Here is a 16,347-nt window from a genome sequence, read left to right as displayed (position 1 = left end):
CACCCTTTTCAACCAAGTCTAAGTTTTTACATCTTACTTAAACACTGCCTACATAATGTACAAATGACAAAGCTGATGCCAAACTGTACGTTCTAGCAATGGAAATAAAAACTGACTAATTTTATTAAGTTTATAAACTTGATATTTCTCACAGAGGTGAAGGCATGCGAGTGAAATGATTATTTTGCACAGAAAGGTGAACTCTGGTCATATTAAATTTTCTTCCATTAAAATTTGTATTTCATTTATTAAGTTCAGCGTCCTACCTTCCTTGTACTTGTACTTCAGCTTCAGCTTTTCATTCTTCTCATTTTCGACGGCTACACTCACATCACTACTGTCCACATTCGCAATGGTAATATCCACTGTATCCACAACGTCTTCATTCACAATAAGTAGTGGTGGGGTCGTTTCCGTAGCAACTACCTTGTCTTGGTTTTTGGTACCTTCAGTAGGATCCTTGTTTTGTTTCTCTACCACAGGTGACTCAGCTTCCGTCTCTGTGGGCTGAAATAATCAAACAGCAAATCAAAATTCAAATAGAAACATTTATGGTTTTCCTTGATTAATTTCAAGGGATCTGAATGCAAAAGCCTTGCAGAAATTATAATAGTATTATTAATAGTAACATTATTATCATCTCTGCTGTTATTTTTTTTTATGGAATCAGATCTTGTAAGAATGACAGCTTTCTTTTTTAATAACTGTGTGTATATACAAACAGTGTGCTACTTTTAAGTCCCATTGGTCTATAATAATCCTATTACGTTCCAAATAAAACTTGGTTTAAAGGTCAACTGTTTACTTTGTCTTCCAAGGCTGAAAAATACACTCCTCCACCCTTAACATCTAAAATTGTTGGATTAATATGCCTGAACATTCAACATTTTTAGAAAAATGACTTCATGCAATAGGGCCTTGCTTAGGTACAATTCGTACAGCGGAATCCACCCATCCAGTCCAAATTGTCACTGTAAAGCCCAAAACAAATTGGATTCCAATCATACCAACTGGGCAGTAACTAAATTCATGATGGACATAACACTACATGATGTGATGGCACAGACAGACATGGGGAACACCATATGCTCCCTCTACTTGTACGGTGGGGACAGAGAAAAAGACAAGATATCAATCTTTCTTAGATAAACATGATATCTATCGAGGTTATGGCAACAGTAAAATAATAATTCTACTTAACTGGTTGTACGTTTACTGCTGTTCTTCGCAATCTACTATTGCTGCGCCTCCTTTTCTTCCTCATGGTTGAGCAACAATATTTCAGAATTCCAAAACTCTACCAGTCCCATATATTAAAAGTAAAGTAGGATCACATAATCCAAATCTTGCAAAATCAGGAAAACATCAAGTCATCATTCACAACAATATTTCCACAAAAAAGCATGGAGATGAAGAAACTTCAAAGTAGGTTTTTGGTCAAGTGTCCCATCACTATGCTGATTCCCTACTAATGCTGAAAACACCACAGTCAGGTGTATGTACATGGGAGGAGTCCAACTTGTATGCTTTCTCAGTGTGCAAGCCCTCTTATGAAATGCCACATCGCCCCATCACCAGTGACTAATACAAGACAGCTGATAATATTTGGCATAGGAACAATTTCTACTGCCTTGTAGTCAGATGAGAAAAATCATGCATATCCATTACCCAAAATATCCACACTTTGCACACCCAAATCTGATCTCGACAAGATTTTCTATATTTACTAATTCTAGCAACAGTACCTCATCTTTTGGATCTAAAAGTGTTCGTTCAGTTTCAGGAACTGTGATAATTCTCTTTCCAGTTCACAAGAATATGCTCAAACTTCAGACTGTATACAAAACATATCATACATTCTTTCTCAATGCATAAAACTTGCTTGCCAAATATGAGTCGCCCAAATTTGCACATACAGCACCTACTGTGTACCAGATTATTCTCATATCACAGGCAAGATCTAAGTTTCCCAACAAAGGACTGGCAAGAATGAGAAATATCATCTTCACTGCTCTGTCTCACTCTACATACATGCAAGCATTATGATGCATATAATCAACAATACTGACAAGAATAAAGAGCCACAGTGTGATTGAACTAAAACAGTTCTCTATGACCCAGCATAAAAAAGGTCAATCTAACAATATATAAAAAAAGTTTACATGCCACTAATGAGCAACCTTATTAACAAGACCTGCATTTAAAATGCAAAAATATTCACAAAATTAGAGAAACCTGAACATTCTAACTGATTTTTACAGTGATAATCATACATAAAATAATACTTCATAGATGGGAATCATTTCCCAAGTTCCAGTACTAAGCCAGTGAAAACTAAAAGCAAAGTTGTTTACCAGTCGTGTCATTAGAGTCATTAGACGACAGGGTCCAGGGATTTACCCTGGCAACTCAGCTGCATGCACCCACCTATATTCAGCAAATCAACGTTTCTGAAGTTTTTAATGATCTTGTTTATTCCACAATAATACAAAACAGCACCATTTTTGAAGGTACTTCCATGTCCATTCGCTATTGTTATTTCGGTATCAAAGATCGCACGCATTTCAGATTCACTCAAATCTATGCAAGAAAATGCTTATGGAATAATAATTTATTTATCACCATGTTGAAATCCATAAGTTAATTAAAAAGCCTTATCTCAAATTGAAAGAAGCAAAGCAAATATGCCTCCAAAACATAATTTAGAGACCATCAATGTCATTAGAACTTGGAGTTTTTCTTTCCATAGCAGTAAAGTTTATAAAAAGTCATCAGCTGAGCTTAGAAGAAGCCTTAAGATGCATTCGTATGTTTACCCGACCAATTCTTTTGTTTTTCTGAAATGGTCTGAACACGTTTTCTTATGCTGGCTCATCACGATATGAAGAAAATTTTAATTTTGAACAAATGATCTTGGAAAAATGTTACAAGTTCATCTAGCATGTACAAGAGATAAACTAGCTCAATTTATTAACGATGAAATTCATGCCTTCTCAAAGGCTTTTGACCTTCCTTCTGAATATTACATTGATGGTTGTTTTTCTAAACATGGACCCTAGTCAGGACAAGGTTTTGAAAGAAAATTGAAAACAAATTGTAATTGTTAAAAACTCTGTTACCTTGGAATCGTTGATGTTTTAAAACTGTTAAACCCTTTGTAGACCCAATATTCATGTAAAATTCTTTTTAAAAAAATTGTTATTTGCTTTGAGGATACATTGATTTTACCCACTATAACTTTCTTAAAAACATTTTTGGCCAAGGTCTTTGCCCCCAACCCCTGATAGTGGAGGTACCACAGCACTCCCCTCTCACTCAAATTGTTTGGGAAAACCCCTGTACCTGTAAAAATTAATGCACACGATGCTTCACATCTAGAAATGACCATGGGTGTTGCAAATAAATAAACATTGACAAAAATACCTACCCACAAATGTATAAAGACTGATAAAAGTGGTACTATTGTCTTATCTGCTGAGAGTGGGGGGAGCTTGAGGTGGGGAGAGGCAATACTTAACATTGCCAGTGAAAACAACTATTGTTAGATATTTCAGCATGATTAAGTATAAATAAAAAGAATGATGCAAAATTATTTGCAGACTGAGTGGAAATATATATATCCAAAGCTCAAGCCTTGTGTTTGGCTGAATGTCTTTTTGCTTTATCCCTCTTAAATTATTCCGAGTAAAGTAAAATTATATTCAGTGGCCCATCACTGTTCTTAAACATGGATGCAAACACTTTAAAAGACAGTGCTGTCCAAAAAGTTTCAGTCAGCTGTCTGATGTCTAAATGTCAAGGGTTACATTTGCAATTATGTGCAAAAGGTTATTATTAGGTACCAAGTTATGTAAGCTGTATACTGTAGCTATGTATGTCATGTGTGATGCAAAGCCATAAGTAGATATTTGCCTATTTTGTTTCTTAGAAAGATTAACCTATATATTTGCATTGTTTTACTTGCCTGTTTCTTAGTACAGTTATTATTGCTGAACAATTGATGCTGCTCCTCTTAGCAAGTTCCACCCAAAAAGGCAAAAGGTAAATTACCTTTCAAAATTATGTTCAAGTTTGCTTCAATAAACAGGACACAAAACAAATTAGTTATAAATATTTTCTAAAAATCAAGATGACAAATTAACTTCTCATAATGTCTACAACTATAATGGCCAATACTTTTTTCCATACATATTATGATTAATATATGGTTCACATCCCTCACAATGTGTAAAGTGACATCTTCAAAGCTCCACAAAAAATTGAACACAATATGGCAATTCCAATTAATTTGAAAAATTCTGTCTTGTTCATACTAGTTTGCATTTTGACATCATCTGATTTTAATGATTGCAACAGTTATAGCCATAAACAAATTCAATGATATTAAGCATTATATATCAAGTCTACAAATCATTTCTCTGAATAAGGTTGACAAATTAGCATGCAGAAAAAAGATCAGAAAACAACAGCATTGTCAAGATGTAATCAAATGACGAAAGTAATGATCCTTTCAGTTGTATCTGCATACACATATTCTCCAACAGTTACTCTAAAAGCATCAAATCAATGATCAAACTACTTTTCTCATTTAGCACTTCAAAGCAGCTGAGTGACCAAACAACTGTTATTAATCCAGTGTATGGTCATAGCACAGTAATGTACACTAATGAATCAATATCAATCAAGCATGAAGGGAGCAATAAATATTTAGCATCCCTTTATAAGCTTATCTACAGGACACTTAATTTGCCCTTGCAATATACATGTACCTGTAATCTACACTTCCTGGTCTTGCAACAAAATGGGAAAAATCAACCAACAGGATGTATTGCTAACAGGCGTTATTAGGAATAAAGGAAGGGACGAGGATAGACACAAGTGTGCATTTATAAAGGTTATTACCTGTCATCAATAGATTCTTTCAAAAGAAAACCTGGTAAAATAGTTCAATGAAATACAACATAGAGCAAACATTGTCCACCCCACTCTCCCTCTGTATGTACATGTTTGAAACAGATTAATAACAGAAATATTTAGCAAATATCACCCATATGATGGATTTTCTATTCCTTGGTGAAGCCAAGAATCATGCCTTTATAGCAACTTACACAAAACATGTTTTTAGAATACCACAGAAGATATAAAATGAGTGTGCATACACACGCACATATATATAAACACACATACATGTACACACATCCATAGATGCACACAAACATGCTTGCCATGAGTCAAGCTGGTAAAGTGGGCAATGAAGTCATCAAAAAAATATCATTTTTGCCTAGAAGTGAAAACGACTTAGCCCTGTGACTTTTTAGACATACAATGAAAGACAGCAGTTTACGTTTGAGACACTCCCTCACTGAACCCAGGTACTGAGGCTAATTATAACAATGTTCTGTTGTAGTCCAAGGCAAAATGCATGTTCTGTTTACACCAACTGTACAGACAAACAAACTCTTGCTGATTCACAGGCCCATTTTTTAATAGCTGACTGACCATGAACCTTTTCTTTATAGAGTTATTTATCAACACAGGTCTACCATTTTTTAATGATGAAATTATACTAAGTGATGTTTCCAAACTTAAACATCAATATGTCAGTTATTTTTGTTATAAGAAAATAATCGTTATTAAGCCTATTTAATTTAAAAAATTAAGATTTTAACTCACTTTTGCATTAATTTCTTAATTAATCAATTCGAACCCAAAGTCAACCTGTAAATTGTAATGGCAGACATACCCGCATATTGGAAATACCACCGCATTAGATCGTACGATTTCGTAAACACTTGGGCAAAGTGATCTAGGTATATATACAATTCATAGAAAGCACATTCCGAACTTTATGTGACAGATTTAGCTTGAAAATTAATTGTGTAGGTCAGAAAGGTATGGAACAATGCTATATACTGTGAAATTGGAAAAGTGCTTAAACTTGTAAGCACAGTCCCTGTGGGTTTTTTAAGGAAAAATTTCCATGTCTTTTCCAAATTTCTTTCTCTAAAATGAAATTCATTATTTTCAAGGTTCACATATGATCATTAATGAATGGAAATAAAGAGCATTTATCTTAGAAAACCCGTGTTTTGCAAATCTAAAGATGATTCTATTTGATAGCTCTCCCATAACATCAAAATCAGACTGATGACATGCAATAACAAAATTAATCACAAGAAACAAGTATGACTAATGACAAATAAGCAGTACTTGATTTGTTCCCATTCGTTTTAAAGAAACATTTCCAGGTTTTTACCTTGATTTTGTCCAGGACGATATTCGTTTTGGGTTTTTTTCCAAGGTTAACAGATGACCATTAAATAAATGGAATTAAAGAACATTTTAGAAAATTTGCATTACTCTAAATAAAAGATGTTTCTATTTCATGACTCCCACATCTGAATCAGACGTATCACCATGTAATAAAACATAAAATGTATCATAACAAACCAGTTTTGACTACTGAAAATTCATACAAAATTTGCAGATTTCTATTTAATATGGATTATGTTGGTATGAGGAAACAATAGTATAAATTAGCTGCATTTCCTTCAACCCTTTAGTTCTAAAGAAATCAGAATAATCAGAAGTAAATCAAGATAACAATCTATATATATGTTCTACAAAGTAAACATTTCCTATTACAATAAAAAGCAAATATAAAGTGCTAGAATCTTGTAAAGTTGTAAAAAGAAAAATTAATGCTGAATTAATCTATGCCAATCAAAACTTGAAAAACAATTTTCAAACAACCTAAATGCTTTAAGACAATTTCCTTAGAATCCATCATTTAAAAATACATAATTAGAAAAAGGTAAATTTAAATTTGATAAGATTATCAAAATTATATACTAACGTATAATAAAGGATTGAATTTTCTGTAAAATCAATTGTAATCCAGTCCCCAAACATCTAATGATGCTCACAGGAGACAAGAGTAATTGTAATATAATCAAAGGAGCAAGGATGAAGTGATGTTGTTTACTTTATATGAAGAGTAAATGCAGAAACACGAAGTGCACAGCATTAATTCATTCATTCATGGATGCAAACGTTTTTATAAATCTTCGCAGGAATCATGCCTCTAAACTCACAAAGCGTGATGGCTTAAAATAACTCAAGCGATGACATCAAAAAGAGACATGCAGCAAAACCAAGAAACAATATGCCAGACTATGTCTTGTGTACCTAGATCCCATCAAACTAGCACGCTGCTAGACCAAGAAACAATATGCCAGACTATGTCTTGTGTACCTAGATCCCATCAATCTGGCATGCTGCTAGACCAAGAAACAAAAGGCCCCAACCCTGTGGACCTAGAGCTGATGATATATCAGCTACAGAAAATTAATATGAACTTTCAACAACAAGTCCTTGTTATTTCAAATTAATGTTAATAAATACTAAATCCTAGAGTATGCACCTTCTAACACCAGTTTCTATTTCTTATGATTTGGAACTTAACTAATCTAGAAGAAAAAGGCTGGTTAAAAGGAACAAAGTTTTCCTGCATCAAACTATCAGCATAAAACAGTAACGAGAACTAATAGCGATAAGTACATCGCAAAGAGCCCCTCTGTACATTTCTTGAGAATACCATGACAACATTTTTTAAGGGTTGTAAATAGAAAGTTTGAAGGAAATGGTCTTCAGGGCTAGAGTGTGTGTGTGATTTGGAGCTTTAACGTAGATTTAACAATTTTTCAGTCATATCGCTACGATGTCTGCAGTGTGGCAGTTTATAGTGATGTCTAGCACTGGGGCATCATGCCGCGGACATGTAGCATGATGTCCGACCCAGTCACATTATCCTGATACCAGGCCGACCAGTCCTAACACTAACCTCATAATGCTGAGCGCCTAGCGAGGCAGCTGTTAGTACCATTTTTATATGTCTTTGGTATGTCTCGGCCGGGATTGGAACCCACAACCTCCCGCTTCCGAAGCGGACGTTCTCACCACTAGGCCACCGGAACGGTATCTCAGGGCCATAACTCGTCAAACTAACCCAAGGTCTCATCATATATAAAGGTGCACACTATTGACAGAAATGCAATATTCCCTGATACAATTATGCTAGAGATAGGAGAGTTGGGATGATTGGAAATAAAGTACCTCAACTCGTCTAAATCATCTGTGAAATATGGAGAAAAAAAAATCAAACGTAACATCAGATCAATATGACGTCACATGCCAAATCCAATAAAGTGCAAGCAAACAAGGAGATACAAGTCTCCCATTTGTTAATTAGACCACAGAAAATAAAAGTAGGTGATAGTTTATGAAACAATATTCAAACCAACTTGCATCAGAGTAACTTGAATGGTTCGGGAACAGTTTTTCTTACAAGCTTTCTAATGATACAAGTTTACTGGCACGAATTATAAGCTCCATACATAAGAACTGCCCCATAATACATACGATTTTGGTATTCCACTAAACAAAAGCTGAAAATTTAAAAGGGGGGGGGGTTGGAGGTCCTCCACCAACCGGGTATGGTGGGGCAGCGCCCCTGATCTGGGGGACCAGAGGGCCAAATGCTCTCAGCTGAAAATGCATTTTACAATCATAAAAAACTGCTCCTGATGCAACTTATGATCATAATATATAACAAAATAATCATTTGAATAACGAACAAACTTACCAAAAAATTTCACCTTGACTTCAATAATTTCACAATATTTAATGTCACATGAATTTGTTCTCCAATGATATTGGTGCTTAAGTTATTTTATGTGCATGTCCGTGTTCATATCGTAACTTAGTCACAATAATTTCTCAATTTTTTGCAGCAAATAGATTACACTTCTATCTTTGCATAACAAATCTATAAAATAAATACCCAAGTACATCAACTATATATATATATATATATATATATATATATATATATATATATATATATATATATATATATACAATCCCAATCATTCACTCGTCTTTTTCATTTTATCCTGACATCAGGCAGACCAGTCCTAACACTAACCTCTTAATGCTGAGCGCCTTGCGAAGCAGCTGTTAACATCGTTTTTGTAAGTCTTTGGTATGACTCGGCCGGGGATCGAACCCACGACCTCCCGCTTCCGAGGCGGACGCTCTAATCACTAGGCCACCGGAACGGTCCTATCACAGTATATAAAAAACCAATCCATGCAAAGTATTAGAATCTTATCTTGTAACGAAAAAAAGTTCAACCCTGAGTTTATGTATGCCAAAAAATCTCAAACCAGATTTGTCAACCAACGAAAGCTCCTTAAGACGATTTGGTTACAACTTCATCATTGAAAGATATTTACAAAAGGGTTGATTCAAATTTTGACAAAAGACTGTCAAAATTGTGTATTGCTGCATAAACAAGGACTGAATTTGCTGTAAAATCAACTTGTCTTCTATTCCCCAAACCTATATTGATACAAGGGCTATTATCATTTCATAATATATAGTAAAAGGGATGACAATTCCCCATTTCTCATGCGTTCCATTTAAGTTTTGAAACCAATACTTCAAGCTACATGTCACTGTGTAATAGTTTCGCACCAAAGTTCAGCTCAGCGGGTCTAGCAAATTTAAACTATGTTATATCGATATGAAAATTATTTATTTTCTCAAAAATGGCAAGTATTATAATAGCTATGTCTTTAATCCGCTGAGAGGCTAGACGAAACTCAGCATAGATGAAACCTGGCCTGGTACTCGCCATCTGCGGTAATAGTCACATGACTTCACAAATCTCATACTACGATATCGGAAGTCCTATAGTCACGTGATATCAACAACAAACTCATTTTTAATGTTGTTGTACAAAATTTCAATTAAAAATAAATGAAAGTCTGATCCCTTTTGTAAAAACCAGAAAGAACATATAATTTCGAGAACTACAAGAAACTTGGCCAGCTTGATTCATCAAGCAGAGTATTCTGGTTCCTTGCTTCATATGCTCCCTGCATGATAGAGCACATGTCAGCTAGTAGACACGTGATACAAGACTCCTGAAGTTGGTCTCGGAATAAATATAGAGAGTTTTGTGCTCTTTCGCGTTTGTACCTTTTTATTACAACCAGTATACGAATTTCATTTAAAAAAATCTACATTATTTGAAAATGATGGTTGTGAGATTCTGTGTTATCATGCGACTAGCTATTGAAATTGCTAATACCAGCTCAGATTTCATCAACGCATTAGTTGTATTGTCTTTCAGCATATTAAAGACATAACGATTTTAATACTCGCAATTTCTGAAAAAAATAATTTTTGTATCGATTTCATGCAGGTATAACTCGATTTAACAACGTTTAAGTTTGCTAGCCCATTCGCTAAGCGGCCATGCTTTAATGCCACTATGTTGGCCTCTTGTGATGCTAGACTGGTTTTCATACCGTCCATTAAAAATAATATGGATATCAACCTGTCTGTGAAACAGAAAGTCTATTAAATGAATCTAATCCACAGAGCGTTTGCATTGTCTCAAAAAATATATGTATGGCAAGCACCCAAATGATGCATACTGCAACCTCCTAATATTCTGGTTAGAACTCCATAACTTTAAATCACGATCAGTTCAGTTACGACTCAATTACGTAACTGTTTCGGACGTCAAGTTGTTGAGGCAAATTCCCAGGGTTTTCCCAACTTTCGTCAATATTTGCAAAATTCAAGCACTTTTCACGGTCGGGGAACAAAATTATAATTTCTCCCGACTTTGTCCCGATTTCACGGTAGAATAGGAACCCTCAATCTAGAGACAATGCACAAACCAAAATACATCAAAATATTTTAAATGGTTCCCAAGCTATGCTGTTTATACATCTGATTATTAGAGATGTAGTACTGATGGTAAAAGGGGAATAACTCCATTGTAATTGGATCTTAGAAGATCAAACCTATAAAGGTCATCTGTTAGTATTGCGCACATCACTTACAGAGGTCTTGCAAGGATTTTAAAACTAGGGGTCCAGGACTCCTATTTTGGAAAAAACGAGAGTCCCACCAGCAAATCTTGCAGTCAATTCCAAGAAGCATGTTAGCACACATGAAGTGTATAAATCTCCATTGTAATGCCAGGAATAAAGCGACAAAAACCCTTCACGTTTTATTTATTTGTAGCTATTTGTAATTTCTTAAATATTCATAAATTAAAATTGGTATCATGCACTCAGCAGCAAGTAGGTGAACATGTGGAACTTTGCAGATAAGAAAGAGCTAGTGGTTGCCATGCAGTTCATTTTTCTATACATTCTTTACACCACTGACATATCGCTAGCTTGTCCATCAAAGTCTGACTGAATTTCGACAATTCAAGTAAAGGTCTTATTCCAAACACTGAGCTAGGCACGATGCACTTTCTTACAGCCATACTATAGTTCCAGCAACTTTAGCACTCTTCTGAATATCATTACAACAGGGATCATACATAATTCTGAATGATAAATTCAAAGACTTTTCTCAGACTTTCAAAGACAACAAATACAGATTTCCAAGACCTATTTTCGCTAACATTGTGTACACAAGTTATTTTATATGAAGAAAAAAAAACAAATACAAAATACTACAATATTGTTTATTGATGAAGCTTAATGGATCATCGAAAGATAGAAACCAGGAATATTCGGCTACATCCGAATCTAACAGACTTGGACAATTGTATTTGTGATTATGGAAAAGATTTAAAATGATTTAAATTTTCAGAGACTTTTAAAGACCTCAGGATAATCTGCTTGAATTTCCCAAACTTTCAGGGTCTTAAAAATGCTAAGTCATTTGACCCAACAAGGCAAAAAACAGTGGGTCAAATTCCAAACGTACGAGTCTTATTCAAGCCAATGATCACTTTTCAGTAGTTTTAAAAAAAAAAATCATATTGTTTAAATACATAATGAAAATATTAGTTATATAATGTGATTAAAGCCAATAAGGCAATTCCCTTGCCAGAAGCATCTGAACATTTAATATTTGTTAAAAATCTTGTTGATGGTTTCATGTCATCAGACATAATCTGAGCATATATGACAAGGCATTTATTGTTGGCCATATCCCAAAGTCTTGTTCAGTAGCCCAGAGTGGCCGAGTGGTCTAGAGCGCTCTCCGTTACGGATCACTGCCATCTCACCTCTGTCGGCGTAGGTTCAAGTCTCGGATTCGGCCAATGTGGGTATGTGAGAAAGCTTGCCAGTAGCTACTTGAGGGTCGGTGGTTCTTTCCGGGGATATCCCGGGTTCTTCCTCCATCATTAATACAGGCCGCCATGTATTGCATATCGTGTGCTGAAAATGGCGTTATACCCTACAACAACAACAACAAGACTTGTTCAACACATGGTTTTCGCAAATTTGTTTATGCAATTTCAGACCTGACAGCCAACAATAAAGACTTCTGTAAGGCAGTTATTTATTTTCAGATAGGACTGGTATTGTTGACATGGGAGAACATACATTTGTTAGGTTCAGAGATGTGATTTGATGCAGCAATGGCAACATTATGGTCAGCTTAAAAGTTCATGAAGTACACCTTGACCTTCAGTTGAATTACAGAAACAGCAGTTCCAAACCTTACCAAGGCCAATGGCTCTCTGCGAGAACTGTCAAGACGACTTTTTCTTTTTTATAAAACATCACATGGCTGAATCACTAATCTCACCATGTGCAAATTTCACTTTGACATCAGTATGTGCAGCAAGAATAATTCTTGCCATTCCTGCTGCTTGGGTGGTTCGTTTAGCCACAGCCAATAATCTTAATGGCTTTTACAATTGTGCCTAGTGTTGGAACTTTTTATGCTGCTGATTGTCCCTTTAGCCTCTAAGACTTCTTGATGCGATAAGCAACAGTTTAATCATGCAAGCGTTCTGCATTAAAGACACAGGTACTCCCGTAAAGTCTATTTCCTAGATAAAACGACTTTGAATCTTGTGTAAAAATCAGAATCATGTCTAAATACTGATGAGCAATTACCTCGATCTCGAAGCAACAAATGTATTTTCTTTATTTTTTATCATATATGTATGCCATGTAAGGGCCATTTGCATTAGAGTTTTGGTCAAAACAGAAGCGTTCACGTCACAAGTCTGAAGTTCGGAATGCTAAATTTTGAATATGCATTCACCAAATTACAAAATCAGGAACGAGTGGCATTTCTTCAGTTAAGTGGTAATAGGGAGATGCTTAGACAATTTTGAAGAAACAACTTCCATTCAGAAGGTATTTAGTGAACAAAATTAGCAACATTCCTGACAAAACTTCCTTTTCCTTAAAAATAAGCATCCATCCGCCAAAAGAAATGACCGTGGTTCAAAAAAGCATTAAGACTGTCTGAAATATTCAGTAGCCATTTTCAGCACTATTGACTTGTTCACAGAAGTTTTAGTAGTGGCTGATTTGTCTAGGTCATAGTACTGACACTTCCACACCATCACATGTCTCCTAGCTCAAAATCGTATAATGATCCCTACCATTTAAATACACATTCACTTACTAGGCACAAGAAGACAAATAATAAATGCATGCAAACACTGGCCCAAGGGTCCATCTCTATCACCCTAAGACGTAACCCCAGAAACATAAAAGATAAATGTATACATGCAACTGACGTTGGTTCCTTGTTACAGTTAGTCTCATTTAGTTTACGGTTTGTGGATTTGACAACCACCAAGGCATACCTATATCAGCTGCCTCAACACGTCAAACGATCTAGGTCCCATTTGACCGACAATGTGTAGATAACACAAGTGCTGAAAACGTCATTAAAAACAAAACAAAACAACCACATCACCATCCTTATGACCCATGGGACTTAGCCAGAATTCCCATCATCTGAAGGTATGTGCACATGCACTCCCTAACGGTCAACATTTCAGTTAACTGAATATATTAGATATTAGTGTTTTGAAATATTCGTTAAACTATGGTGTAGTATGTGTCAACCATCATGTAGTAAATATAGTTTAAGGTGCAGTACATATTCATTAAACTCCAGGTCAGAGGTTTTTGTTTTCCTAGTCAATTCCTCAGCATATCCTTGACAATGTATTGAGCTGAACCACCGATCAGATACCACAAACATTCCCATTTTAAAGATGCCAAACATGGACTATTCTAGAATGCACAATTCATTAGATAACGTACATCTTCTCTTCTATATAGCTGCCAAGAACGAACATGTATTATTCGATGCACAATTGTATGTTTCTCAATAATTTCTAAACAATCGCGCTATAAAAAAACAAGCCCCATGTTTATTTCCTCATTAAAACCCTCCTTGGTTCAGAATGTTCTCCCTTTTCTAAACTGGGATAGGGTTTTGTAGTATGGGTTTAACACCATTTATTTGCACAAGATGGACTATACATTGTGACCAGTATATCTGGTGGAGGAGGAACCCATAAATAACCACCAACCCATGGTTAGCCATGGCAAGCTTTCACACAGAACCACATCGGCAAAACTGAATGGAACTGATGCAGAGGTGATAACAGAACAGAAATACTACCACCATTAAGCGAACAGTGTGTTTTTTCTGCTCAGAAGACCATCCCCATTTTTGTGTTGATCCTATCACTTTTTTCCACCCAGGTATAACAAAAACTCCTGATACTGATTTGTGCATCTAATTGAGCCAGTTCAGCCCAGTACTTGAAGCACATACATTATCTATACTAATCATTACAATTTATATAACATTTTTTAAGAAACAAATAATACATACCTACCCTAGTTTTAAAACCAGTGCAACATGAAACGTTTTTTCCCTTCGGGTGCAGCATTAAAAGAGGATTCTTAGAAGAGCGATAGGCTAAAAGTTACAAGATTTATCTCTTTTTGTTTCAACCATGGCTGGACAACATCTAGCTGACCGAATTTGCCTTTATTCATATACGACATTGTAGACAGCATAATCTTGGATCCGCAATTGCAAGATATAGTGGTACAGGACTCAAAGATAGCGCGAGACTAATAGCTATAAAAAGGTCAGCAGTATAGTTTCAGTTGTAACAAGTACACATTTATGGGAAGAACTAGTCAAGATTCAGTAGGACAAGTACAATGATAAATTTACTAGTCCTGAAACCTTTAGGCTACAAAATGTTAAATACGTCTATAAATCAGTATCTACAAAGTAAAATAGCAGATCTGCTATCACATAAATTGATCAAACGATCAGGGTCTGAACTGTTAATATAACTTAAACTTTCACACACGGCATACAATCTGATTAAACTGCATAAAACATTAGTAGTTCATTGTCTAAGCTTTTAATTCCTCACACCTGCCATTGCACTATACTCACTGGTAGATCAGTGTCTATACATTTAATTCCACACTTGATTTCAGATGAAAAGCATACCTGTTTACCATTGCATAATACACTGGAAGGTGAGTATCTGGACTGCTAATTCCATGTATGATTTTAAGTGTGCGACATAAACTCTGATGTGCCATACAATAATTGGTTGTGTAAACTTTTCAATTTCACATATGATTTCAAGTGAATGGCATTTACTCTGATGTGCCATTGCACAATACAATGATAGACTGGTTGTGTAAACTTTTCAATTTTACACATGATTTCATGTAAATGGTATTTACACTGATCTGCCATTGTATGATTTTAAGAGAATAGCATACACTCTGATTTATCATTGCATCATACATTGTTAAAGCAGTGTCTAAACAGTTCATTCTTCACATGATTTCAAGCAAATACGATTCATTTTGATATGCCATTGCATGATACATTGGCTGGCTAGTCACTACACTTAATTCCATGCATGGTTTCAAGTGAATAGCATACACTGATCTGCCAAACTTGTGCAACAGCAAAATCTGAGTATAAATTGATTATAGCCATGTGTCTGTTATTTACAAATGAATTTAGCATATGAATATTAAGGTCTACCAAATCCATGAAAGCATCCATCTCTGATCCATGTCTCGTCTCCCCTTTCCTGTTTATATCTTTTGCTTTCTTCTTGCCTCGAATGTCTTTCTTAATATCTTTAGCTAAAATGGAATAATTCTGACATTAATTGATGTGAATGACATTTTAAAAACCTGCACATCAATTATCATAGTTGAATGTTCATCAAAATGGCTTTCATTTCTTCTATAAAAATAAACATACTTTCAGCTATGATGCAATAACTGATTTCCTCCAAGCTGTTATGGTAAAGCCTGTACAAATTTGATTCCTTTAAATGATAAAGCAAAGAAAATTGAGAAATAATATTTTGTTGGCATTTCTGAAAGGTGGATAATACTTGTCAGCTACAGCATTTGCAATACTATTCTATAAATATTAATTATATAGGACAGATCTCATCCACCAAATATGGCCTTCTGAAGCTGAGAATGAGTC

General features: G+C 35.2%; 1 protein-coding gene across 5 annotated transcripts in view; it reads right to left on the bottom strand.

Moving 5' to 3' along the window:
* LOC149774518 (uncharacterized) overlaps positions 1 to 16,347 on the bottom strand; it is a 643,609-nt gene that overhangs the window by 612,082 nt on the left and 15,180 nt on the right. For all 5 annotated transcript variants that reach the window (XR_016416846.1, XM_089945254.1, XM_089945255.1 and 2 more), the window contains exons 3-4: positions 15,889 to 15,992; positions 267 to 507 (exon numbers count right to left, since the gene is read on the bottom strand). Coding sequence is in view for 4 of the 5 variants with exons in the window: in XM_089945254.1 (XP_089801380.1) it covers positions 267 to 507; positions 15,889 to 15,992 (345 nt within the window). In the remaining variant the exon portion in view is untranslated. The remainder of the gene's footprint in view (positions 1 to 266; positions 508 to 15,888; positions 15,993 to 16,347) is intronic.

The sequence above is a fragment of the Sinohyriopsis cumingii genome, unplaced genomic scaffold, assembly GCF_028554795.1.
Source record: "Sinohyriopsis cumingii isolate HCF-2022 unplaced genomic scaffold, ASM2855479v2 utg000229l, whole genome shotgun sequence".
NCBI lineage: Eukaryota > Metazoa > Mollusca > Bivalvia > Unionida > Unionidae > Sinohyriopsis > Sinohyriopsis cumingii.
Note: the sequence above shows the minus strand (reverse complement) of the source record. Positions and strands in the feature narration are given on the sequence as shown.